This window comes from Aptenodytes forsteri, unplaced genomic scaffold (assembly GCF_000699145.1).
Source record: "Aptenodytes forsteri isolate BGI_AS27 unplaced genomic scaffold, ASM69914v1 Scaffold16, whole genome shotgun sequence".
NCBI classification, from domain to species: Eukaryota; Metazoa; Chordata; class Aves; order Sphenisciformes; family Spheniscidae; genus Aptenodytes; species Aptenodytes forsteri.
The window spans coordinates 4,728,215-4,755,464 of NW_008794753.1; the positions used below are offsets into that span (position 1 = coordinate 4,728,215).

Genomic DNA, 27,250 nt, shown 5'->3' on the forward strand with positions numbered 1-27,250 from the left:
AAATGCATGGTACATTGCTTCAGTACTGATAGAGTGGAAGTGCTTTGCAAAGGTACCTATTTTAATGTTGTTTTTCCCCAGTGAGCACAGATCTGACAAGGATTTTCACTGCCCTTGGCATCCGTGTCCCCAGCCACCACAGAAATGTCAGTGAACAATAACTGACGTGCATTTTTTGCTGCTGTCATTGAAAGGCTTGTCTGTGCTAGAAATTTGTCCTGTTTCAGCACTACACAATAGTTACAAGAGTAAAAGCAACAGATGCAAGTATAACCAATAAAATTATGTTTTACTGTCTTATCTATTGTAAAGGAATAAATATCTTGCAATCAGTCAGCTGGGGAAGAAAAGTAAGTATTTCCACCTCCCTAATCAATACCACCTACAGGAAAACTCAGCACAGACCAGGCTCTAATGCAGCAGCTTGATGGATGAAGGACAGACAGATGACAAACCCTCTAGGTCCAGCACATTCTCCTGTTGAGCCAAAAAAGCAGATCAAAAGGGGGCAAGAAACCAAAAAAACCTCATGAATAGTTTCCAAGTAAAGAAAAGATGTGCCATAGATTCCGAGACAGGATATAGTCAGGGGATTATTTAAGTATTGTCATCTGAATGAATTAGTACTTACTGCTCAGTGCCACCCTAGGGACTGAAGTCTCTGCACAGATTCCAAGTCTGAGGTCAACTCAGAACAAGTTACACACGACACAAACGCAGACAAAGCCTCCCCATATGCTGAGGCAGCTGCAGAAGACTTCCCTGCTGCTCTTTTGACAGCCCGCCTTCACCTGGAGGGTCCCTGTACGTCATCACAGAACGTGCACATGATGGAATTTTTAATTAAATGCTGGTTTATTACAAGCAGAGCCACTGTGAAGTGTCTCACTATGTCAACCATAGCATTTTACAAACTATTTCAGTTCTGTATCACAAGACACTTGTACACTTTTCAAACTGTGGCAGCAGTTGCAAACATGCATCTGCTCATTCTGCAAAATCAGAATCATACTTGTTTTTCTCTTCTTGAGAAGTAACCAGGAGCCAAGTGAAAAATGCACTGGCACAAGGGCAGTGTATTATAGGGATATGCATATGTATTGAAGATAAACTCTTCAAAATTCCCAAAGGTATAGCTCCAGAAACTGTTGAAACACTTGACACTCTCCAGCCTTCCTTCTGACATGCTCCTCAAGCTCGTCATCCTTCCTGACACATCAGCTGGAAGGGGAGCATTTCCCTATCTCCCAGTGCATACCTTTAGTGGCCGTGTATCTATACAGTGCTAATAAGTCCAAACTATGATCCTCATTTACCTTAATGTTTCCACCCCTCAAACAGTGGCTAGAGGAACATTTGCAACATAAAGAGACCTTGCTGGCAGATACACTAGACATCGTGCAATTTTGTCCACTAGAAGATTTAGGGCTGAGTGGACCCTTTCACAGAAAAAAATAAGAGCACCCAGAGAATTCATGTATTTCAAAATGGACACTTTGTTAAGTAATTCCCTCTGTTAATCCTCTCCCCCTACTTCCAATAAATTGTCACAGACACTCTCTTGGTGACAAACAAAACCCTTGGTATTTTGAAGTGCTGAGGAGCTTACTGGAGCTTCTTAGGGAAACTGAGTAGTGTGTTCCTTTACTCCTTTGCTACTGAGCATCCTCTTGTGCTTCTTAAAATACTGCTATTGATATCCATTTTATTTGCCACTATAGAAAAAGCATTAAGCTGTGAAGGAACGGACTAGAGAAGCCAAAAGAAAGATAAAACAGTGACAGATGAAAATAAAACAATCCAACTTAGAGGGAGGAAGACTCCCCACGAAGTTGTGGTTGAGTATTTTGAAAGCATACATTCAACTACGTTACCAGGCCAAGAATACTAGATTCTTTGTAATTGCCTTGACTTTGTAATTAGGGTTCATTCAAACAAGCTGCAATGCCAGAGAAACTACCATCTTACAGGTTTTACTAATAGTCTGTTCCAGCAAAACCAAGACCCCAGGCAAAGTGAAATACAACTCCATTGACATCACGCACAGCTATTTTCCAAGGCCAGTGCATCAGTTTATTCTGTAATTTCTCTCCTATACACATGTTCCCTGGCGCAGGAAACTCAGCCTTGCAGCTATAGTGAAAAACAGGAATGTTCATAAGCTAAGCAACAACTTTGCAGAGCATGCTTCTTTCTGGTGACATTGCCACAGGTAAGGACATTGGACAAATATTTAAAGAGCTAACAAATAATGAAATGGAATTGTAACAAGATTCAGAAACTGAATCCAACAAAGTCATCCAGAGTAAAAGAATGGGTAACAAGACTGATTGCTTGAATCTTTTCTGGGTCTTTCACTTTGACAACTGTACTTCTGAGTTACCCTAAGTGTGCTTTGGTGTAAGGGAAAGCTACTTCATTAATATTAACAATCAGTAAAGTTATTCATGCTTACATTGAAGCTGGGCTTGATTTAGTGCCCTAAAATTTACATACTCTGACTTCCAAAACCTGAGAGATGTGCAAGCAATGGAATTATCAAATCCTGTCCTGGCTGAGACTTCTACTTGCCAAGTGTCCTCCACTAACTAAGTGCTGTTTTTTATAGTGCCTTTTCCCCCTTCTGCAGAGCAATGCAAGATTAGCCTAACCTTTCCCACTACTCATCCAACCAGAAAGTGGATTTGAACAATATTTATTGGGAAGACTCATTTCTCTCATTTGTGAGACCCAAGGAAGACGTGTTTATGCTGTGTCAGAAACCTGCACTGCATCAATATTCACCGGTACACCTGTCAGGTGCCACGGGTGACCATTCTTAAAATACAGTTTTGCAAAATGTCTGAGAGTTTATGCAGATAAATGTTTTTTGCCAGATTCCCTCACTTGTTTTTTCTTTAGGAGAAAGTGGGAAAGAGGATGGGGATTAGGAACAGGGCAGGGAAGTACATTCTTTATATATATAAGTAGCTGATTTTGCAGAGGCCAAGTTACTACTTCTACAGAGATGAGCATTTGTAAAGAACAAAAAGTAGCCTAGCTAAATCGTCCACTTGAGATTTGTAGTTTGCATTATGTTGTTTTTATCTTTTGCTCCAGTTTGTTTTTTGCAAAGTCAACACCATGAGAAAAATCAGGCTTAATTACCTTGCATTAAAGTAAAAGAAGGAAACGAGCAGAACAGTAGTTTGCAAAGGATGACTTGTACACGCAGGGCACCCAAAAGTCTCTTCCCTCCAACATCAGATCGAGTCTTTCCGATACACTTAGGGTAAGAAACTACCCTGGAAAAAGACCCAACACAAACACCAACAAGGTTTTCTCAAGCTTACCTGTTACATACGAGAGCAAGAGAGGAAAAACATCTGGGGCTGTCAACACAGGAGCCGCTGACTGGGACATATGGAAGAGCACCTGTCACAGCAACATGGACAGAACTGAGCAAACAGAACAAGCCCCTGGGTTGCAAGGGTCTTGGCTGCCTCAGGGACCAAAGGATACTTGCCAGAGGGAGCACAGAGGGACCCAGCTCCTTTGGAGACCAAGGGACACTACCAGGAGGGGCAGAGGGGAAGCTGGCTCCCTCTGGGATAGAGGAACACTGCCAGGAAGGGCCGGGTGACAGCGTACCCCAAGGTCTGGGCTTCCCTCCACAGGCAAACAGGCATGGCTGCTCTCAGAAAAGAGGCTGTGCCCCGAGACTCCCTCCCACCACCTTTCTGTCACCCTTTTTCCTGTCACAGCAGGGGACAGGCTCTTACCTGCAGGCCGCCATGCCGCCTGGCCTGAGGGACTCACTCGCAGCAGCTGCCGGAACCTTCCGGGCCAGGTGCTCCCTGCACCACAGCGCCCTAACGAGCAGGGCCCGCCCTCCCGCCCAGCTGGGCCCCCTCAGCCCCACACACTGACCCCTCCCACAGCCCAGCCCCACGGCCTCTCGTTACCACCACCTGAAGGAGAGGTGCTTTAAGATCGTCAGGGACCAAACCCAATGCACGGGAGCTTCTGCAGAGAACAGAAATTTCACAAGCAGCTATGTTAGAGCTACCTTTTTTCATGTTCAAAGAACAGAAAATCAAATTCCTGAGCAAACAGCCCCACACACTGACCCCTCCCACAGCCCAGCCCCACGGCCTCTCGTTACCACCACCTGAAGGAGAGGTGCTTTAAGATCGTCAGGGACCAAACCCAATGCACGGGAGCTTCTGCAGAGAACAGAAATTTCACAAGCAGCTATGTTAGAGCTACCTTTTTTCATGTTCAAAGAACAGAAAATCAAATTCCTGAGCAAAACACCAGGCTTCCCCTTTTCTCCTTGTACCTAAATGAATGTAGGTTGTAAAAAGCTACCCATGGCCTAGGAAGGATTGAAATCCTACTGCCTATGTTACTTTTTACAGCTGACATGACATTAGAATGAAGTCTGCTAACGTGCACATAACAAAGCTGTGCGACAGATGGCTTTCCAGCTTTTGCCCTTGCAATGGGAAGGCATCATTAACACAAGACTAATATTGCAATAGGAACTATATTGTTCAATTTATGCAGTAATAAAAATCCTCTTCGGCCTTGTCCCTGTAGGGTTCATCATTTAACGTCTGGAAACTTAGAACCTGTAACAAGAAAGGGAGGGCACCCTAAGCCCATTCAATTTCTATGTTAAGTACAAGGAATTAAAAAACCAGAAGAAATGTCAAAATAAATACCATAGCACATGTTCAAGCCAGCCTCAGAAAAAGCACTTTCAGAAGCTATTTCCAGTAGACAAGAACTGACCTTCCCCTTATAAAATGCCACAGGGTATAAATAGAGCAGCCTCTTCAAATATGCAGCTCCAAACTCCCATGCAATTTGTCATGAATACTTCTCCGTCTGTTTCAAGCACACTCAAACAACAGGGCGCTCTTTTCTCAATATACTCAGAGCACTAATTAGCTTGAACTGGAGTCAAAATACCTCACTATTTCTGAAAAAATCACAGATCAAAACCAGATCAAGAATGCAGCCTTCCCGTCTCCCTTTTGACCAAACATTTATTCTGTAAAGATACTCGCCTCTTCTCTCCGTGGCATCACAACATTTTCCTAAGTTTTAGAGATGCCGATTATCACGAACTGCAAATATGGAACACCCAAACAGCTAGCTCACACAAATACATTATAATCCCTGATAGATGGAAGACAGGGGAGCCATTACGAATGTACACAAACATGTAACTTTACGCAATTTGAAAGCAAATTTTAGCTTTTCAGCAGGCAATGAATAGACAATGACTTACTGTGCATCCTTCTCTCTGCAATTATCCCTTTTGAATGCATCTCTTGCCAGCTCTGTATCAGTTATGTGCAAGACGACTCTACTGGCACAAAGTAGCATCTCTTAGAAAATAAGATGCATGAAAAACTCGGCTACTGGGGTATATATAGTGTACTAAATCTAATTCCAAGCTTACACTTCATGAGTCATCAGGCCTCATTTTCCCTTGCATGTCTTCTGAACACCTTTGGTTCACAGGCAAATTTAAAAGAAGATGATGGCATGCAGTCTTTCCTACTCTGTTGAAACGAGGGGAATTTGTCCTCCCTGGTTTAGAAGTTCTCGTCTTTCTACTCTTCTTTGGCTGACGCAATGAGAGCTTATCCACACACTTCATTTTAACGACTCGTTTGTGCTCAGACAGATCAGTGGCTACAATGTATTACCATTGTACACAGAAAGCCCCTGAAGTCATGACAGCCAAAACATCCTTACACATTCATTCTTATCAATCTGACTGCTTAACTTACGGAAAAACATGCCAAAGTTATGCAGTATGGCCCTAGAGCATAAATGTGCCTCAGGGAGGCAGAATATACTCTGGAACTGGACATGATGTTGGCATTTTGTGTACCGTATATTAAAAATGAAATGACCTCAAAGAAAGAAAAAATAAAGCCAAGAAAGACAAGACAGCTTTGAAACAGACAAGATGGCCAGGCCGGCATCCCATATTATCCCAGATGAAAATAACTCTTTTCCCACTAACAACAATCAACAGACACATTTCGCTTGCAGGCAAAACCTGGCTGCTGTAGTGTAGCTTGGTTTTATTTATGTCCACAAATATTTCAAAAAAATTACAAAATACTCAAATGGAGAGAACACAGAAGTCACGATTTCTGGGTTTCTACTCTGTTTACACTGTGTTATCCCATGGCAAACTACTCATATATACATTAAGCTTCAAGATATATATAAATGTAGCAGTCAGAATGTACACTCTGCTTTAACGGTGCAGTGAAACAAGCTCAACCATGACGACATAGAACAAGAGAGACATTTCAAAAACACTAAAGCAAAATTAAAAAATAAACTTTCAAAACAGAGGAAAAATAAGAGAGATTTCTTAAAGAAAATCAAAAGGTCTGGGTTGTTTTAACAGGGCATCGAACACCAAGATGGCTTCAAAAACCACTGCATGTAAAGTTGTAGTTAATCACTGGTCTAAAATGGAAGAATTTCAGTGCTTATTTGCTGAATGATGTGAACAAAAAAACCTCCCACAAATTATCAGAATGCTTTTCTGAAGAAAGAAAAAAAAAAAGGGATCAATGAATAGCTTTTGAACAGACTGCAAACTTCAGCTGAAAAAAAAATACAGAGAGAACCATGGGAGGCAATTAGCTTTTTTTTTTTCCCTTAAGAAGAACTATAGCTAAAAATAACAGCAAAAGAGAAGGATCAGAAGAAATGGCTGAAGTGGCTGAACTCCCCCAAACTCCCAAATTCCACATGGTAAAAACAAGGAGGGGAGGTTTAACTGAAATGTGCCTAATTAGACCTTTAAAGTAAACTGAGGCACTCTCTCTGCTGAGCAGACCGGTCTTACTAGCTACTCCACTGTTAGCAAAAGTAAAAAAAGTTACTCAAAAGAAAACCATTTCACCTGATCACTGCAGACAGCGACTGAAGGCATTGACTGAAGAAGACTTTACCATCCTCGATTCTAGATTGACCTCATGGTTTCCAAATCTCAGAAACACTAGCTGTTCCTCCTAATACCTTCACAGAGAGTTCAAATATAGCAGATGGAACTGATTAAACGCTATTGCAGTTCTTTAGCACTGAGAAATCTGGAATGGAGGACAGAAAAAAAGGAAGATCAACATCAGCTGAAATAGTCCTCCTCTCTCTTCTATGCACTCCTGCCTTAAGTGGACCTAGAATACCCCAATGCATAATTTTTAATTGGTGAATTTATGTTACTAACTGTCCGACAGTAATCTTTGGGCACTAACGCTGACACTGTTTTGAGACCCACGAGGAGGATAAAGCACTGTGAATGCCATGCCTTCCATCAGAACGTATGATTAACTACAAGTTTATCAAACATGGCTCAGTACGGTCCTATGACACAACCATCACACTGAACAGTTTACAACAGCAGAGAGAGCGCGCTCGTGAGTTAAGAGAGAGAATGGGGGGAAGTTATGCACCAGCAGAAAAAATGGCCAGCAGATTCAGATGTCCATTGGTTGCATCACCCTCTGCTCTGGCAAAGAAAACCCACGGCAAAACAGTGGGGGAAAAAAAAAAAATCTGCCTAGACAGTAAGCAGAGCTGTCTCCAAAATAATGCTCACTGGCCTTCTGTGTATTCCTCTCCTTTTACCATCCACATGGGAACTAGCCAACAGGAGTTATTCTGTGTGGACCTGTTGTAAATGTTACTGTCCATGGTTAATCCCAAAGCAGTAAGTTCCTGAGATACAGAACACTGGTGGCAATTAAAAAGTTGTTGCTTACAAAAACAAAACTAAAACAGTCAAAGAGAAATACAGACTGGTCTTTGCAAAACAACTTTAAGAACACCGAGTTGCCTATCCACTTTTCTTAAGAACATATCAAACGTAAGAGGCCAGAAAGAGCATGTCCTCCAAAAATATGCACATGCATACAAAATTCGGGCTGTACTAGTTTGAGCCACGGAACATTTTTAAAAAGAGATTTTAGAACAGATTATTTCTTTGAACCTTTGCCTAAAGTCTAAAACCAATGTAGTTAGACTAAGTTTCAAAAGGTAATAGGAAAGAAGTGTATTATGGCCACACTGAAAATTAACCCTTGAAGTAGGCATCAAAAGGGCAAGCTAGTTCCAAGGGACACCTGTACTGCTGAGAAACCCAACTCAACAGAAATCATCTGCAGAACAGAGAGATGTAACACTAACAAAAAACCCCAACAAACCCAAACAAACCAAAAAACCAAGAACAGAAACAGTCATTTGCAACATTATCCCTGCAACTCCCTTTAATGCTTATTGTTGATATCAAACCAAATTTCAAGCTTTTACCCATTTGAAATTATTGATACCCATCATTCCCTTTAATTAAAGGGATAATTTTATATATATATTTTATTAAAAAATCAACTCTGTATTCTGTCAATACCAGGTAGGAATTCACAATTTGTGATGTTACTGAAAATCAAGATAAACGTTTCTGGAGTTTTGTTTTGTTTTGTTTCTCCCCTCTACCCAAAAAAGTTATTTACAGACTTAAAAAGCCATGCTGCAGAACTGAGCTCTCTTTAAAATTATGAAGATTTCCTACAATGTATTAAAATAAAAGTAGATTTTTATTATTATAGCACTTGGATTCAGAGCTTGTTACGTCACCTACTTGCAATCCTTGTTTTTTTTTAAATAGCTATAGATGCATTGAGTGTCTTTTCACGCACAGTGACTTGTGTTGTGAACCTGATTCTAGCACCTACTCAAAACAAACTAGTAAGAAAAAAAAAAAACAAGATTGCAGGAAGTTCTCTGAATATTCCACACAGTCCTGTATTTTCAATAGGCTTCTGAATACGTTGTCATGCAGGGAGACCCACACCAGTCTTGAGAAATCTTCTCTACAAATGAACACTATGCTGATAAGTCTCTACTTGTTGGGTGGTTGTTTCTGTTTTAAATATATAAAGAAATCTTTATAAGATATTCTTTTCCTTTTGTAGCTCTTATTGTATGTAAAAATGTTCCACTCCTTCCCAAGGACTGGGGTTTCCATAGCCAGCATTACAAATAAATAATTTATTACAACTGTTTGTCGCCTTCTTTCTTCAGTCGACTGAAAGAGAAAGAAAACTCATTTTAACAAAATGAAGGAGGTGTCATGACACTTCAGAGATAGCCTGCCTTCCTGCTAACCTCACCCGGGTGCCCTGAAGGGAACAGAGGTTGCAACAGGACTTGTGAGCTTTCAGCACAAAAATGAGAGCCATTGTAACAGCAGCGATAACACTGTCTGTTGCGGGAGGAAGTGATGACCTTTTGCTACTGAAGCGCTCCTTACATGTGAGCAAGATCACTAGTGCCAGCTCATCACGCTTTAGCTTCATCTGCAGTTGCAGATACGACAGTCGGCTTCAGGCAGACTGGCTGCCCCCATGGCACAAGGCCAGCAGGCAATTTTGGATAGCAGAAGCAAGGACTGAAACATCAGAGGAAAGCAGTGCACGGCAGGTGTTTAATATGCTGCTTCCTATATATCCTTGCTACCCACAGACATGCGGAATCACCCCTGCTAGGTGCTGGTGGCTTTTTCTTCTTAGCTGACGTTGTCAGTGGTCATTGCCAAACAGGAGGTAAGGTGGTGTCACATAAGGTAGGCCAAGAAGAGAACCACTCTACTCTCAACACCATATAGCATTCTGGGGAGAAAAACTCACATGATTCGTCTAGGCATTCTCAGCTGGTAACGCAGGATCCGTATTATTCACACATTTCAACTTCCTATTGCCCTTAGTCATTTCTTAAGATTTATTGAATTCCTCTCCTCATTCGTAAAGCTTTTACCCACCCTCCTCCACAGTTCTCAAGGAAGAGAGAGAGATGTGGAAGCAGCAATCGTAGCAAGTATCACACTAAAAACCCCAATCAGAGGTAATTCTGCAATGTAAGACTCAGCTAGTCTACATCCTGTGCCAATAATTTGGACCTAGCTTCCAATTTGCCCTATCACCTATGCCCAAATTAGGTCTTAGTACAGCTTCACCATCTTCCATAACTGCATCAGGACAGTAACTCATCACACAGTTAAGAAAGGCAGTACTTCAGAAGAAAAAAGATGGAATGTGGAGAAAGATGAAGGAAGCTATAGCACCCCCGAGTCTCCAAAAGCCTTCATTGCACCTCTCACCTGTAATAATCTTCCTGACTCGGTAGATGACCACCATGCATGTGAGGGTGCCCATGCAACCACTGCTGCTCCATTGCCAGTCTTTGCAGCTCTGCTGACTGGGCATGCATGGCCTGCAGTTGGTGGGCTGCTGACATAGGAGGTGGAATGGCACCAGGCAGATCTCGTGGATAAGGAGTACCTAAGAGAGAGTTGCCCATTTTTAGACACTTGTTTGCTATGAGGTCTGCAGAGAGTTGTCCCTTGAAGCTTTTTTTTTTTTTAAACCAACCAACCAACCTTTGGCTGTAACCTAAGTTACAGCTCAACTCCACCAACTCCCCTCCCAAGAAATGCTAAGACCCAGAAGAAAAGAGGACAGTTCAGATCAAGAGCCAACCTTCGTAAAGGACCATAAAATGCTCTCACCAAAGACTGGATGTCGGAGCATTTCATGCTCATGAGGTGGCTGCCCTAGCAATGGGTTGGGGATGGTCCCAGGTGGGTAGGGAAAACGTGCCAAATGGGGTCCGGCTGCTAAAGGATCCACCAGCGGGTGAACAGGTCCTGCTGAACCTTTAAAAGAAGGAAAGAAAGCAAGCAATCAACTGCTTTGGGAAGCATCGCTCACTGTTGGGAGATCAAAAGCCCTGTTAGACTTGAGCTGGATCAGCATTTGGCCTAACCAGCATGTAATTACCAGGAGCTTAGCTCCATCCAATTTGAAACCCACTTTTCTATCTTCAGGTGACATCTGCTTACCAAACAGTCTTAATTGGTAAAGCAACTACCCAGGGCTTTCAATTTCTACAAGAAAAAGAAATCCACCAAGCGGTAGGGGGGGGTGTGGGGTGTGTGTGGATCAAGTAACTAAACCACCTAAGCTTTCATCTTCAGACATTCCTTCCACACTCCCCCCATATACATTGCAGCAGTGCTTGCTAATCAGACCTGCTCAGCCTAACGAGGCAAACTGAGATGATGCTGTGAAATCTGCTCAATAACTGAAGACTTAAAAAAATAAATCCTGCTGCACAGGTCTGCTCTTACCTTTACTTAAGCCTTGCAAGATCTCTCCCCTGTACAGATTTTTTTTTTGTAATTGCTTATCATAATTACATTTTTAACCATGTGTTCAGAGTGCAAACCCCTTGTCAAACACCTTAAGTGGACTCTGAAAAAAGCAATCTGCTCTTCAGTCTTTACCTCCCAGCCACTTGTTCCCACCTCTACCTACCACCGCTTGTTGCTATGCCTGCGCAATGGACTGGCCTGGGGAACAGGCCACTATTAACCCAACAAACAGAAAAGACGCAAAGAGATAAAAACCCAGCCAAAACCATAAGCAGCTGGGCAAATCCACATCAGCTTTATTTTCAACTCTATAGTGCTGCTATATGTAAGGCCACCTCTTAATCCATGGACCTCTGGGCCAAATTCTACTACTCTCTGCTCTCCTAGGCATCTCCTGTTCTTGGCTTTTACAAGTCACCTCAAACATGTCGCTACAAACTGAATTGTTTCAGTTGATTTTTCTGGAGATTCCTTGGAAATAAGCAATCCCATTTCTGTCTATCAGTGCAAGTGACTTGAATTACAGATCTGCTCCCACAAATAACCTGAGGAAGGAACATGCTCAACTCCGGTAACTACACTGAGAAAAAACAAAACCATCAGAGAGAACTGTGGAGTGCTTTATTGCAGCATTGTGACAGGGAAAAACCATGGTTTTCTTTAACTATCAATCTCTGACACCTGGCCTCTCTTTCTGAAGAGAACTCTGATCTCTTCACAACAAAGATGATCAGCATCTAGAAAAATTTTCCCCAAAACGCTCTCCTATTTCCCCTTTACACACATAAAATTGAAGGATCACTAGTGACATTTAGTACAGAAGGACTTAAGCATCCTTCTGACTTTACCATTACTACTTGATAGGCCAAAAGCTGGCAAAACCCTTTGTTTGCAAAAGATGACATTGTCACCATCCTTGTGAGGAGAGGGACACCTGTAGACAACATCTCTAATGTCACTTTACCAATATGACGAAAAAAAGAGACACTGGCAAAACCTGAAAAATACTTACTCATCAGCTCCTCTGAAATCTCAGCATGTTAAGCTGTTAGCAGATTGCAGAGGAACCGCAAATGAAAGGAATACAACACAGCTAACACAATTCTCCCTCAGCTGTTATCTGGCCCAGAGCACAAATGTGTGGTCATTTTACACTCTATTCATTCCCGCTCTAAGGAGATAGACACTTTAGGGCCTTACCCACCTAGGGAGCTACCCTGGAACAAGAACTACTTGGAGACGCTCAAGAGACCCTAACTGTATTTTAACCTGGCATCCAAGATTAAAGCCAAATTACTTTTCAAATACAAGTAAGAGAGACTTGACACTGAAATAACTTGGCTTTGTCTGCACCAGTCTCCCACTAGACTGAGAGTGAGAATGTACTAGCTGTATTTTTGTCCAGAACAAGTAACTGGGGGAGTATCTAGACTTACCTGCACAGAGGTGGTAAGTGACTTACCTGACAACAGAATCCTTGTATAGACACGATCTATGACAAATTCATTCTGCTATCAATGGGGTATGCAAACCTGCCTCAAATTGAACCAGTTTGTAATTTGTGCAGTCAGTCTCAATCAAAGTCCACAGCTGACAGCTTTAAGAGTGCTGATATTCAGCACTATTATCTCCTACCTTTAACCCCCCGCCCCTTAACAATCTCGTAAGACCCTGCGGATTTCCTTGCTATACAATTTGGCTTCTGCAACAGCACTCAAATTCCTTCCAAACTCCAAAAACCAGACACCCCAGCTACGTTTAATGCATATTGCTCCAAGGCGAAGTATGCTATATTTGCTTGCACAAACACTACATTTGTAGCCAGCTGCACCAGAAGCTGCGCTTTAAGTACTTGGGACTTTTCCCTCCCCCCCCTTACTTAGCAGCTACTGCACCTGGTGCCTTGCTTGCTATGTTCTCTCCAGTCTGCCACCAGAAAATCAGAAAAATTCTGCTTAGTGCCTCATCTTCCAGACTCCAGACTTCTAGAGGGGTAACCGTGTAGCTTGCTTTAGAAATGAGCAAGGCATCAATTCATTTTTGAGACTATTAAATACTTTGGGAAAAAAATTTCCACACATAAGAATACACTGTAGCTAAAAAGACACCAACCCCTAAATTTAGATGGTTCTTATGAGAATTGTGACAGAGAATTTCAGCTCAACTAAAGCCAGATGGTTGGCATGTCAAATGGCTAAAGAGATCAAGTCTTTCTCTCCTAATTTTTTTTTTTTCAGCTCCTGTATGGAAGCACCAGCTTCAGCTCCTTTCCAGCTATAACTCATAATGTAACAGCCATCAGCATTAGCAGCGTTACCAGTTCCATGACATCTCTCCTAGCAAATTCCCTTCACCCAATGAAGTCTCCACCTGTACACCAGACACCACTGTAAGGTGGTGCTCTAGGACTCCAGTACTTTAAAAAAATAAAAAAAACCCAAACAAAAAAACCCCTAACAAAACAGCAAACCTTTTAGTGACAGTGTGCAGTCTCAGTGAAGATCGCTGTACTGTTACCATCATTTACTTAATCACTGTTATTGGTTCACCCTCCCCCCAAAAAATAATTGTTTGCATTTCAGTTACCACAACCTTATGCAGTACAGAAGTCACATCATATTCTAGAAAACAGGGATTTTGCTACTTGAATTCCAGAGTCACAGTCTGCCTGGTTTGGGTAGACTGCTGCTAACAGCTCACGAGAGAGGTTCCCTAGGAAACTGCCTAGCCCGTTTCCCTGGGCTCACCTTGATGTAAGGGATCCTGCTGATGTAGGTGTAAATGCGAGTGTATGTGTGAATGTTGGTGATGGTGAGGCGTAACGTTGAACATCTGGAGCCGTGCCAATGGGTCATTTGTCAGCGATGCCATCCGCTCAGCGTGTATTCTCTCTGCTGCCAGTCTGTCAGGGTAGCTCATTTCAGGCCGTAACTGTGGGCCTGCCAGTGCAAGTCTCTCTCTTTCAAGGGGGTTCAAACCCGGATGGAAGGAAGCAAATGGGTGAGGTCCTGCTGTTGGGGGAATAGTCAGTGCACCGTGCCTGGCAAAATGCTCCATGGGGTTGGTAGCTGGGTGCAGTGCATCTAGCTCTGGGGGCTTCACCTCAAAGCCAGGTTTCATCCTCTCTCTCAACTCCCTTTCCCGGATTTCTCGCTCCCGGATTTCCCGCTCTCGCAGCTCTCGTTCCCGAATGGTGGGATCCACATTGTAGAGGCCAGGCATATGGTAGGCCAGAAGCGGATCAGTGGGGTTTAGGGGGACAAAGAAGGGATGATTACGGTTTGTTGGTGACATGACATGAGGACGGGCATATTCACTTAGTGTTCGTAAAGCAGGTGTATCTGGACCAATGTAAGGTGGTACAGCAGCAATGGTTGTCGGTGGAGGTTCAAATGAAGGTCTCATGTGTGCTGGCCCGCTGAGCTGAGACTCTCCAAGACGGCCTTCGTGGGAGGAGCTGGATACCTTCTGCTGCACAGAATGGGGGAAGAGAATTTTAGTTCAACTCACTTGGCTTAAAAGCACAGCAGGCACACACTTCCCTTCTTGCGCCTCAAGCTCTAAGAGGAGGCAAGTTCAGCCTGCTGAGCCTTGCGACTCCTGCAGTTGTGTGCTCCAATGTGCTTTGGGGAAGAACTGGATTCTGTCCATCCTGCAGGCCAGAAGGTAACTACTTTGTAGTGGCAGCCTCAAAGCTACACTAACTGCTTTACAGTTAATAGAGCAGGAACTAGTTGGCATATGTCACAGCTATGGGCAACAGCTGGCTGATACATGTCACTACAGACTACCAGTCTTGTTTGCAGCGTATTCTTCCTCTCCTCTCCACACTCGCTTGTATCCTAGAACTTACTAAACCCAAGGAAACTCATCCCCATGATGTGCAACACAACAAATTCCACTCCTTTCACATCAGGACTTTGCATCCTGCTCTCTCCTCCTGTACGAGGGCAGCACAGCACTTCTGGGGAGGGCTATAAGCAGTTTACCCATGCAATTGCCCAAGGATCCCCGTCCCCAAAATAAAGCAAAGTCCCCCATACATGACACATCCCTTAAAAGTCAGGATATAGCATCTGTCCATTATAATTCTACAGAAGCACATAGCTATGATTCAGATCTCTGAAATGCACCATGGAATAGGAATACTTGAGCACCTTCTTTTTCGGCATCAATAATGTATTACCAACCTACCAATTGCACGGGCCCAGAAATAATCATTCCTTTCCGAAAGGCCACAGAAAAATGGGTTAGTTGTATTGGCTCTTTATACCAAGACTAGAGTTTGGGTCTCCCCATAAAAAAAGTTAATTAAGTTTACTTCAAATTTCAAAAGCCTTCAGATCCCCTTTTTCCAGCGGACAGCACTCTTGTGCCTGCACAGTAGTACAAGGTACACAAAGGCATTCACTGTATCTGCACAGAGTGCTTTTCTACTGCAAGTAAAAGTAAATACTTGGCCTAGTTATCCCCAGCTGCATTGGCTTCCCGCACATCAGAAACAGACCAGGAGCAGAAACTCTCCATTTCCTTTAAAGAGAAGAAAGTCACAGGCAGGCCAGGAGGTGCTCGTAGCTGGTTGGCTTTCACTTAATACACAAGGCTCCCATATTCACAAATACCTGACTGCACATGCATTAAGGCGCTTCTGGGGATTTACATTCTGTGGTCACCATCCAGGTCAGATCCTACCATGCCAACTCCCTTAAACAGCTCTTAGCTACAAATAAACCTACCGCAGCTCTTTCTGCTTCTCTTTCACGCTCCCGCTCCCTCTCTCTTTCCTTCTCTTTTTCTTTTTCTCTTTCCCTCTCTTCTCTGGCTTTCTGCTCTGCTTCTCTTTTGGCCTTTTCAATGGCTTCTTCTCTCTTCTTGGCCAGTTTCGATCCTGCCAGAGGCATGAAGTATAAGTCTGCTCTTGAGCATGAATTGTAGCCACGGTCCAGGTGCTTATAGAACCTGAAAGAAACAAAAGAGAAAGAGCTTAGCCCTGGGACAGATGCAAGAGCCTGGGATTTGAGAGCTGTATGGAGGAAAAAAAAAAAGTATCACTCTACACTTACACAATAGCACTACCAGCTTCCCTGAAAGCCATGAGAAAATTAATTGTACCATATTACTCCACAGACAAGCGGAGTATAAAACCCCTCTCACAATTACAAACTGTAATGCCCAGTCTGAATATGCCGGTTGAAACAGCACCTTTCCAGAAAAACAGAGCAAACTCATGCTAGAACGAGAGGCTGACAAGCTGCACATGTAAAATACACTCAGCTCCCACAGGAGGTCATTTCTCAGCTTTTGGGAGCGCCCTGCTACACAGAAAAAACAGAGCACATTAAGGAAGCACTGATGACAACCTCCATACCTGGCTGATTGACTAGCATGACTTGGTGTATCCACCACAGTAGGTTCTGGTGATGGACTTCTGGGTGGAGGGGGAGGGCTTTCCGGTTCCTCAGCTTCATCTGGGACTTCTTCTTTGATTTGAATAGGTGGTAGCGTGCAGGCTGTCACCACTGGCACGTTTCCACTAGAAGCTGCTGATGTGGAGATGGAAGTCTGAAGCGGGATGCCTGGCACACTGGGTGGTGTGGAAGTGGAGGGGCAAGAAGGAGGGGTGATGGAAGGTGGGCCTCCTGGGACGAATGGATGCTGAGAAAAGGGGGGCTGGGAGGATACCTGATGGAGTCCAGATGGGGGGTGATTAGCAGGTGGGGGAAGGCTCTGACTCTGTGTCAGTACAGGAGGCTGGGCTTGCGAAGACTGCAGTGGTTGGCTTTGAGGCATCAGCTGCAAAGGAGGAGGGTGTGCAGATGGAGGATGATGAGTTGAGAGGGAGCTCAGAGGTTTTAAAGCAGGTGGTGGAGGCAAGTTGGAGTTCATTGAGAATGGAGAAGGGCCAGAGAGATGAGGAGGGTGCTTGTGGGATGGAGCAGTGGGGAGCTGAGGGATTGGGGTAGTAGGGGGAGGTTTGATATGAGGCATGGCCATGGGTGCAGGGGGCAACGGCTGCTCCCGTGGCGGCTGAGCCTGCTGCAGTGAGGTTGCAGTTGGCAGGACAGGCTGCGTTACCTGAACCTGGAGAGCAGAGTGAGAATGAGACGGTGCTTGTGTCTGAAGGGTAACCTGAGACTGAGGTGACTGAGTGGGGAGGGAAAACGGCTGGGAAGGTACCGGATGAGGCAGGAGGGGCTGGGCCTGCAGGCTGTGAGGGGTAGGCTGGGCCTGACTGTGGAGCGGAGGCTGCGAGTGAGGCTGTGAAGAGGCAGGGGTCGGCTGGCTCTGCGACACGCTCAAAGGCTGCAGAGGTGGGTGGGGTGATGGGAGTCTCTGTGGGTGCAAAGCAGGGGCCTGCTGTATGTGAGAATGAGGAGGTGGTGGCGCAGAGGCCTGGGGCTGGCTAGGGGGCTGGGATGCTGATGGCGAGACCTGTGGTGGAGCCGAAGCAGCACTCGACACTGCTGGCAGCGATGCTGGTAACTGGGCTGATATAGGTGGTGTAGGAGGAGGAGCCTGGCCAGAACCGCTCTGTGCCTGAAGCACTTGGGGCTGTGCCTGCAGCACCTGCTGTTGAGCAGATGAATCCGAGTCACTCTCATTGTCTTGAGGGCTAGGGATGCTGGGTGACGTGCTCCGGTTATCCTGGTCAATGTCCTTGGGATCACTGCTCCCTTCGTCATTGACACTGCGGCTGTCAGAGCTCTCACCTTCGCCCTCACCCTCTGAGGGAGAGTTTGGCCTGCTGATCTCCTGCAGGGAGAGGGGGAAGAATAACCACCATGCGTGAGAAAACTGCACAAAGAACATTACCAGCATGCCATAGGATGCAACCTATTACTCGTGCTGTGCAAACACAAGTGCAAGTACCACCCTTTGAACCTCACAGGACTTAAAACAGCACAGGCAACACAAATATACCAAAGGGAGGGTGCAAAGATAGAGCCAGGTTCTTTTTAGTAGGGTCCAGTGGCAATGGGCACAAACTGAAATACAGGAGGTTCTGCCTGAACATAATTGAAACACTTTTTCACTATGAGAGCGACGAAGCAATGGAACAGGTTGCCCAGAGAAGCTGTGGACTCTCCATCTTTGGAGATATTCAAAAGCCATCTGGACATGGTCCTAGGCAGTTGGCTCTAGGTGGCCCTGCTTGAGCAGAGGGGGTGAACTAGATGACCTCCAGGTCCCTTCCAACCTCAACCATTCTGTGATTCTGTAATATGGAAAGCTCAGTGCCAAAATTACCAAATCTTGTGCACAGAGTGAACCTGGTCAGGTACATGGAGCTGAAAAGACATCCTGAAAGTACTTCAATTGAGCTTTGATACCATTAAATTGAGAGAACTCCAGTGGTGGTGGTCTAAACTTGCCACAGAAGAGGAAAAAACAAATTTCCATTAAAAACAATTGGGAGGGAGGGGGTGGAAAATAATCCAAATATACTCCTATATGGTTGATACTGATATTAAAACAAAAAAAATATTTCTAACCTCAACCTCTGTGATTCTGTAATATGGAAAGCTCAGTGCCAAAATTACCAAATCTTGTGCACAGAGTGAACCTGGTCAGGTACATGGAGCTGAAAAGACATCCTGAAAGTACTTCAATTGAGCTTTGATACCATTAAATTGAGAGAACTCCAGTGGTGGTGGTCTAAACTTGCCACAGAAGAGGAAAAAACAAATTTCCATTAAAAACAATTGGGAGGGAGGGGGTGGAAAATAATCCAAATATACTCCTATATGGTTGATACTGATATTAAAACAAAAAAAATATTTCTGGACTTACCCTGTATCAGTATCTGTTTTTCAACAGAAGGAACACATTATAAAATTGGTTGCTTTCCAGCCACAGATTAAGTTACAATTTGCTGTGGCTTAAATTGATCTCATGTTTTTGGTTTGTTACCAGGTTTGCACCCCCTCCCACTTTCAAACCATTCTCCTAAGAGAAAATATTCCTCTGTGGGACTCACTTGAGTTTTGGATTTTTTGGCATTGGACCTGTCAGGTTCCTCTGTGTCAGAAGCTGCCTTTTCCCGCTGCCTCTTGGAGTTCTTGAGAGGAGAAGATACCTCTTCTTTTATCTTCTGCCACAAATGAAGCAGAACACAACAGTTACCAGTGATATAAAAGCAAAAGTAAATTGAGCATATGCCAGTGCTACCATATTAATACAAATAAACGAAAAGGGTCCCTATGGAGTAGGAGAACTGATCAGAAGTTGAGTATTTAACAACAATCCAATAAACATCTGTCCCTCTGTCCAGTTACAGGTTGCAGGGGAATCTGTTCTGGAGTTGCTGCTGTATTCCGCCATCTGCCAGGAGCAGCTCCCAGAAGACTTGCATCTACATAATGCTCTAGCCACTCCCTCTGGATGTCAAATTTAAGACAGAACCCAAAACAGACTGCAATTTTACTTCTGTGGACAGAAACCCAAGGGGCAGTTTGCACACAAACCCAGCACACGTTTCTGACACAAGCTAGCAGGAAAAAGGAACGTCGTGTAAAGCATTCCTCATTCCATCGTGCAGGTGTGGTCTTGAGCTTTGGTAGTGAAGGAATATTTTAAACAAAGCAGTTGTCTTTCCACCTTCAGCTGTGCAGAATCAAGTCCATCAGGAACTCATACCAGATCAACTGGCCCAGTATACTCTTCTAATGGACACCAACACCAGTTGTTAACAGAGGGTGGAGCAAGAATTTCAGCAGTAAACAGGCAGAGAATAAGCCTTTCTACTACATGAAAGTCTTGCTTTACTCCTGATATTTTGCAAAGGATATTTTTATACCCCCTCAAGTATAGGGCTAACAGTGACTAGCTATTACAAGATTACTACCTTCTTTCACAGCCTGGGACAGCTTTTTTCATCACATAATTACTTAAACTAACTTCAAATTTTGCTAAGTTCTCAGTTTTATCATGTGAAAACTTGCTCCATACTCCAGTTTTGACTTGTTTTTTTTATAAAAATATTTATTTTTAACTTGCTACTTTTCAATTTACACTGCTTAATAACAAGCCTTCTCACTTCATCTGGCTTTGTTTCTTCAGTACTCTCTTGGAAAGGCACTTATTTAAACAGACTAAACTGTCAGCTTGCTCTGAAAAATCAAGCGAACATATACATACAGAACAACAGTAACAGAAGTAGTCTCAATTACTACATATTCATATTCCTTTGTAAACAAAGATTAAGTACTGCTTAAAAAAAAAATCCCCCAAACTGTCTACTTGTCTCAAATATAGCATTTCTGATCTGTATTACTTCCATGAGCCTAATGCTTGCATTTGCATCCGAAATTGAAGGATTAATTTATCATGAGAGCAGTAAGGTTATGTGGGGATACTTTAATGGTTTCTATCACTACACATCCTTATGTACAGGAAACAAAGCATCAGTCAGATGCACCGTTAAATTTTTTGCTTATCCACACAAATAGGAATTTCTAGGTCACTGAGAGATTCCCCAGCCTCCTAGAATCTGCATCTCATTTAGCTGACTGAAGAGGCTTCAGGTGTCCAGTCCTGACACAAAAGAAGAATGGGAAAATTTTACCTTGGTAGACTTCTTCACGGAATCTGCTTTGCTGTCATTACTGGAGGTGCTGGCAGCGCTAGGAGAGTTGCGGCCACTGGAACGGATGTCTTCATTAATAGGTGAGGCTCTACCATCGGGGCTGGCTGGCTGCTTTTTACGACCACTACGTAGTGTAGACATCTATTTGTTTAACAGAAATAAAAGTGTATCAAAGTCAGCACTTGTCCAACCTCTTTACTTCTTTCTGTCTTACATCAGGGGCATGGATGGACCACTCCTGCTAAGAGCTTGAAAAATGAAAAAACAAGAGCATTTAACGTAGTAACAATTTTTCCTTGAAAGCTCATCTGGACTTAAAAGTAAAAGGAGGCAAATCCTTAATTTGTCTACTCAAAAACATTAAGTGCTGATTATTTTTTTTAGTAGTGTCTGCTAGAAATGACAACATTAGAACGATGTTCCAAAACTGCTGCTGTCTGCATGCTAAATTTTCTTCATAAAACACATGCACGCACGTTTGTAAGCGTGCATACACGCGGTAGGAGGGGACTCGTGTTCCATTAAAAAAAAAAAGTCTACCTGTTGGCATTCAAGCAGTCAAGACCAGTTTCTAAAACCACTGTTTCAATGTGCTCCTGCTATGCAATAAGGAATCAAGGTGGAGTATATTTCAATAATTAATGCTGTTTTTGTCCCAGCGTGGCAGTTTTTTGGATGACTGGCTACCATAAAACAACAAAGCCAACCTTACCTGACAGTGTAGCCTCACAAGATATTTAGAAGCAACGGTCATATCATCATGATCAGAAAGATGGAGAGGGGAGGGCAAGGAAAAGAAATATATCTGCTGCTTTCTATCAGCCAAAAGCCAAAGCAAACATCAAATTAACTGGAGCTGCTGTCAAGTTCTCACAAGTGACTTGCGCAGAGTAAGGCTCCCGGCATTCCACCCCGAGTAAAAACTCTGTGACAGAGCACACTGATCACAGGCGCAAACTACAGTTTTCTGTAGGGAAGAGATTTTAACTCCAGTAATATGAGGAGACCACATGAATAGCATTTAATTTTTTAAAACTCTTCCTTTAAAATAAGCCCAAGGGCTTACCTCTGACAGGATCCAGCTGGAACAAGGATACATACTAGTACAAAAACTGTAATGACACACTGGTCAAGTGCCCTCTTATGATGACAATCCACTGCCGGTCATTAAAGACGTGGAAATAACAAGTTTGATTAGAACTTGCAGAAGAGACCGTTCAGCTCCTTTTTCCAAAGCAAACCTCAACCTCAGCAAATCTCACACTTGCATACACAAATGCAGCAGCAGGCACATACCGTGGCAAACAAGCAAGATGGAGAAAGCATCATTTTAGAAGTTTGACTACCTTTTTCCACACAACACCTTGTCTTTACAGAAGAAGCTGCAATGCAAGAGCGTTAAGCCTACCGAGCCTCGACTCCGCCTTGTCCTCATGCTATGCTTTCCACTAAGTCCATCATCTTCCTCTTTGACAGGTTTAAACATAAAGGGTGGAGGGTCTACAGGCTTCTCAATGGGTGGCAGCTCTCCGTATTTTTTGAAGTGAATGCGACAATCAGTGCACAATAAAATGTTCTCTCGACCGCCGTGGTGCCAGTCCTTGGAGGCTTGGGGCAGGAAAAGCAACAGCTTAGAAATACGCAATGTACCAGATACTCAGCACAAACACATTGCATTATTAAAAAAGCACACAACAACCAGAAAAGTAGCTGCTTTTCTACGGGCAACAAAGTTGGAGAAATTTCTGGAAAACTTGGTCCTGTTCCAGGCTTAGTCTGTGTTCCAGTGCACATCTTCAATATTCAATTTACAAACTATTTGTTTATTTAAGCAACTACAGTTTTGAAAACAAAGAAAGAAGCCTTATCTGCTCTACCTGGGAGCTAACAGGCAGCTATTATTCTCCAAAGCTGTGGTTTCTTAAAGTGAAGTGAGCTATGAACTTCTCATTTCCTTCCCTTCCCTTCCCTATTTTGGGGCTCACACTTCTGTGCCATGTATATGCCCAAATATCAGACAACCTACAGGAATGAGGCTGCTGCAGAAGAGATTTGGTGCAGCGTAAAGAAGTTTTGTGTCTGACAGTCACAGTCCAATATTGATTTGCTGTATCACAAATGCATTACATAGATTATGGATTATGTGAAGTTTCTTCCTGTATAAATGTCTACCTCTCAGGATTCTCCTTTGTCACTGCAGTATTAATTTGCAACGGCAAAGCATGATTAACTCTGCTAGGAATGCTGCATATTTTAGCTGATTCAACCCCACATTTTTTTGAACAGCTGTACATGCACACAAACTGCTCTTGCTTGAATGAACCTGCATTAAACAGGCAGTAGCAGAAGGGAGAGAAATACAGCAATGAATCAGGTGCATACTGGTTGTGAAGCAGTGACGACAGGCGTAGCCCTTCAGTTCCTGTTCACTGTCCTCGCTGTCAAAGTCATCTTCACTGGCCGAGCTCAAGTCCACTGAATAAGTAAAGAACAAGGGAAAAAGAGGAAAATGGAAAAGAAAAACTCAGCAGGGTTTTTATTTCCTCCTACTTGGCTAAAATAACCATTAATAATAATAGTTCTCGCATAAATTTTGTGACTTCCTGCAATCACCCTGCCTTGGATGGCCATTATTTCTGATTTTGCAAACTAAGCAAGCCCAGACCTGATCAGTCTGCAGATTAAAGGAGGATTCCAGGAATGCACCAAGTGATACAATTCACAGAACTTTTTATTCAGTACACGGTACTTTTTCAATTAAGTTGTCATTCAAACACTGTTCACGCTTTAGTTAGAGAGGCTGTGTTCCAAAAGCACAATTTTCAAGAGAAAGGAGGTTTGTATCTCTAGAACTTGATCAAATTTAAAATCAAATATTCTACACCTAAATCCTACATTATTAGATTCCATGGACAGATACTGCGGTGGCTTTTCTGTTTTTTATTTGTTTTCTAGTCTTCATCTTCTAAACCAGATGGGGACTGCTGCTATGCTCTGTTAGACAGTGGCTATATTTAACACAAGAGCTAGATACATTTTGTGGGTGGAAGAAACGATGGTTGCATATAATGTACCCGTTTGAAAAACATGTTGCGATTCTTTTGGATGAGAGGTACTACAAGGATACTACCAGCTTTCCAATTCTTACTGCAAGCCTCTGTAAGAGTTGTAACCTGTGGCAAACTTACATTTCAAGAATGTCACGTTTCGAAGAAGTGGAGAATACGGAAAGGGTCACTTTCCTTTGTGGCAAGCAGTATATAGCAAATTAGCCGATTACAAGGCTGTGAGCTAAAAAGCACCATCTAAACCACTGAAAATCTGCAGACATCACAAAACCGGTATCTTACCTCATCTTCTAAAACAACTCAGGAGTAAATCCTTTCTTATTGAGAGTACTGCATTTTTCTAGCACCACTATAAATTCACAACATAACAGCTCTATAATTTGTCACAAGCAGAAAGCCCTGTGGCTTCTTTTGTTCACATCTTTAATTAGAAAAGAAGTCCTTGATGCAAGAATACTGTTTTTTTCTAAAGATTCCAAGAGGATATTTTGCAACACATGCAGCTTATAGAGAGGGAGGGATTCTACAGTACTTGCCATTAGCGTTTGCCATCAACTCATTACCCTTCAAATTAACACAGGGCACTACCATAGTTTCCACATTAATTCTTGCAGGTGTTTAAACCCTGACTGCAAAATTGACACCAGGCTAGAACTTGCTTTCTTTTACCAAATTAATTTTTATTCTCATCCTGCAGTCGGATCCATATGGATGGGTCCTTCCAGCCACATGCACTCTGAAGTGCTGAGTATCTTGGATCGAGCTGTAGAGGCAAGATCCTCACTTCTTGTGCACACAGAAATCAGCAATAAAACCTATCAATTTCGGCAAGGAGAAGCTAATTGCCCTTTCTTACTACCTAATATCCTCTCCAGAATTCTCTGTCCTGCCTGCTCACCACATCCTCTACCTCCCCCATATTAGTAATAAGATTCTGCCAATTTCTGCCTTCCACATAGTCCCTTTTCTTTAGAAGGCACGTGAAATGTGCTGGGTTTAGTCTATAGAAAGACTTAAAACTCACAGCGTAACATAAGCCTTTTACATACGGATGAAAGCTTATATATCCATACGGACATTACTAATCATAACCCTTTGCAATGCAGTACAGTTCACTGGTTTGGGTAATTATTCTTTGTTTAGACACTTCTGCTTCAGTCAAGGCCAAAGTCCTTCCAAGATGCATTAAGATACAACAGTGCTGGCTGCAGCACACAGCCTGAGATCAAGCAGAAGGTATGGGTCACCAAGTAAGGATGAAAGGGACTTCCTTCCAAAGGGATGGACTTCCTTCTTTTTGCATTTTCTAATTCCCATTGCTGTAATAAGCCTGGAGAAAATACAACACAAACCCAAGAAAAGAGTAGGGAAATTCAGTACCAGGGCAATGTTTCCATCCTTACAGGGTGCTTTAATGTTTGAGAACTGCACAAAGCACTTGGTGATCAAAGACGCCTACCACATTCCAGCATAATGGTATAGGAACAGGAGAGGGCAACTGCCTGAACCCCATTTCCTTGCTTCATTCACTTGAAGGTACAGCACCATTACATTACTGTTGCTCCCTGCATCTAAACAAAGATAAATGCGTTGCTTTTAGCTTCCACTTACAGAATTCACTGGAGGGGGGCCTGGAGGGAGTGTTGACTGGAGTGGAAGCAGTTCGAGTTTTAATTCTCCGAAACACAGCCTGTCTTCGATGCCTACGGTGGGCTCGAGAACTTGCTGCTTCAGGGGTTTTCTTCCAATAGTAATAGAAGGTGATTAGTTCTCCCTGCAAATACAGAATGAGTATGTTAGAGGGGCATGCAAATTTGACTTGTCAGCTTTTTTCCTCCCTTTTAGCTCTCTGTATGCGTGCACATGTATTGTTGTAGGAAGCTTCATGATGTATTTCAGCCAGACAAAAGAAATCTTTAGATAAGACAGAAAAAAACTCCTCGTTATTTTTTGTTTGCCTCTGCAGGGGAGGAACAGAAGTAGAGAAACGCCTTCTCACTCCTCTCCTCTTCCACTAGAAAAGAGGTTGGGTAGTACGTATCCAGCTTCCACCTGGATGCTGCTGGCACTGCTGGTCTCAGCAACTCGGAAGGGGGTGCCCTTGCCTTGCTGTCAGCATCCTGTTGACACCTCTGCACAGCTCAGCAGGCACTGCATCCGGAGAGGCACTACCTTTCAGTGAGTTGTCAGAACAAATAACTGATAACTGCTAAGAATTCTCTGGTGTTTACAGAAAAGATAAGGATCAATTCAAACAGGTACTGCCATTTTGTCAACCTACATTCTGCGTACAGATATTTTTAAATATTCCTGTTTAAGAAGCTGAAAGTTAGAATAAAAACGTGTTCAATGAGAAGTCTATAACCATAACTCAACCCTACTACAGTAAATCGTTGTTTTAATTTGAATATATATGCCCACATCTAAATTAATTAAGCAGTTAAAAGAGCACACCTAGAGAAACGAGTGATAATTTCACAGCATAATGAATCTGGCTTACATTCAAAAACTGGAGCAGCTGCCATTCAAACTAGCGGATGTAATGCCGAACTAAAGAACAGCATGTGGTTTTAATCTCTTTTCTCTTACTTTGAAACCCCATCATTTCCTGGCGACTTGTCTGCCTCTAAGGTAAAAGGTGTTGTTTCTTTCAAGTTGCAAGAGAAAAACGGTGAAGTTCTAACCAGCCCCTTGAAAAATCAACATCAGAACAAACATACCTGAATTGCCCACAAAAAGGGTTTCTTTGAACTGCATTTTATGTGATCAAATAACATAACCTCAGCCTGCTTCCTCTGTGGAGAAATCCTGCAGCCTATACGCAGGGCAGATCACTCAAGTCAGCTCTAATAAAGACACACCCTTAATCCAAACTCTCCCAAGGGCCTCAAACAAGCAATTACAGCCGTAACTAACATCTGTACCACTGAAACTCTTGAAAGACAAAAGGATGATGTTGTTCTAGACATTAGCTGCTGACATCTAAGACACTTAAGAATTTTACCAATGCCTAACTTAAAAACAGAAACACCAGAAAAACACAACCGTAACTTCTATTTCTGGTGACAGACAGAATAAATGCATTTATATTCTGCACTGCTATAGACTGGGATTGATGCTACTGATCTCCACCACAGACCTGAACAATATTCACACCAAACTGTATTCAGAGTGGTACTTGGTTAGGAGGAGGAAGGATTAAGTGGCCAAAATTAATCATTACCTACAATTGTTGATTCTGAAGGACAAAAGCCCCACTAAAAAAAATTTTAAAAAAAACCCAACTCTTTCCTGAAGCGAATCTAAAACTTGAATGGGTGCAGGCTGGCGATGAGCGTTCAAGCTATGTCAGATCTGGGAAGAACA

General features: G+C 43.0%; 1 protein-coding gene across 3 annotated transcripts in view; it reads right to left on the minus strand.

The window, feature by feature from the left end:
* Positions 1-6,048: 6,048 nt before the first annotated feature.
* LOC103894746 (arginine-glutamic acid dipeptide repeats protein) overlaps positions 6,049-27,250 on the minus strand; it is a 116,340-nt gene continuing 95,138 nt past the window's right edge. For 2 of the 3 annotated variants that reach the window (XM_009274199.2, XM_009274201.1), the window contains 11 exons: positions 25,496-25,658; positions 23,199-23,291; positions 22,225-22,424; positions 20,796-20,957; positions 19,209-19,322; positions 16,599-17,983; positions 15,967-16,189; positions 13,978-14,701; positions 10,586-10,732; positions 10,178-10,358; positions 6,049-9,106 (listed from right to left, as the gene is read on the minus strand). In XM_009274199.2, coding sequence (XP_009272474.1) covers positions 9,073-9,106; positions 10,178-10,358; positions 10,586-10,732; positions 13,978-14,701; positions 15,967-16,189; positions 16,599-17,983; positions 19,209-19,322; positions 20,796-20,957; positions 22,225-22,424; positions 23,199-23,291; positions 25,496-25,658 — 3,426 coding nt within the window. In that variant the 3' untranslated portion in view covers positions 6,049-9,072. The remainder of the gene's footprint in view (positions 9,107-10,177; positions 10,359-10,585; positions 10,733-13,977; positions 14,702-15,966; positions 16,190-16,598; positions 17,984-19,208; positions 19,323-20,795; positions 20,958-22,224; positions 22,425-23,198; positions 23,292-25,495; positions 25,659-27,250) is intronic. The other variant, XM_009274200.2, reaches the window with a different exon arrangement.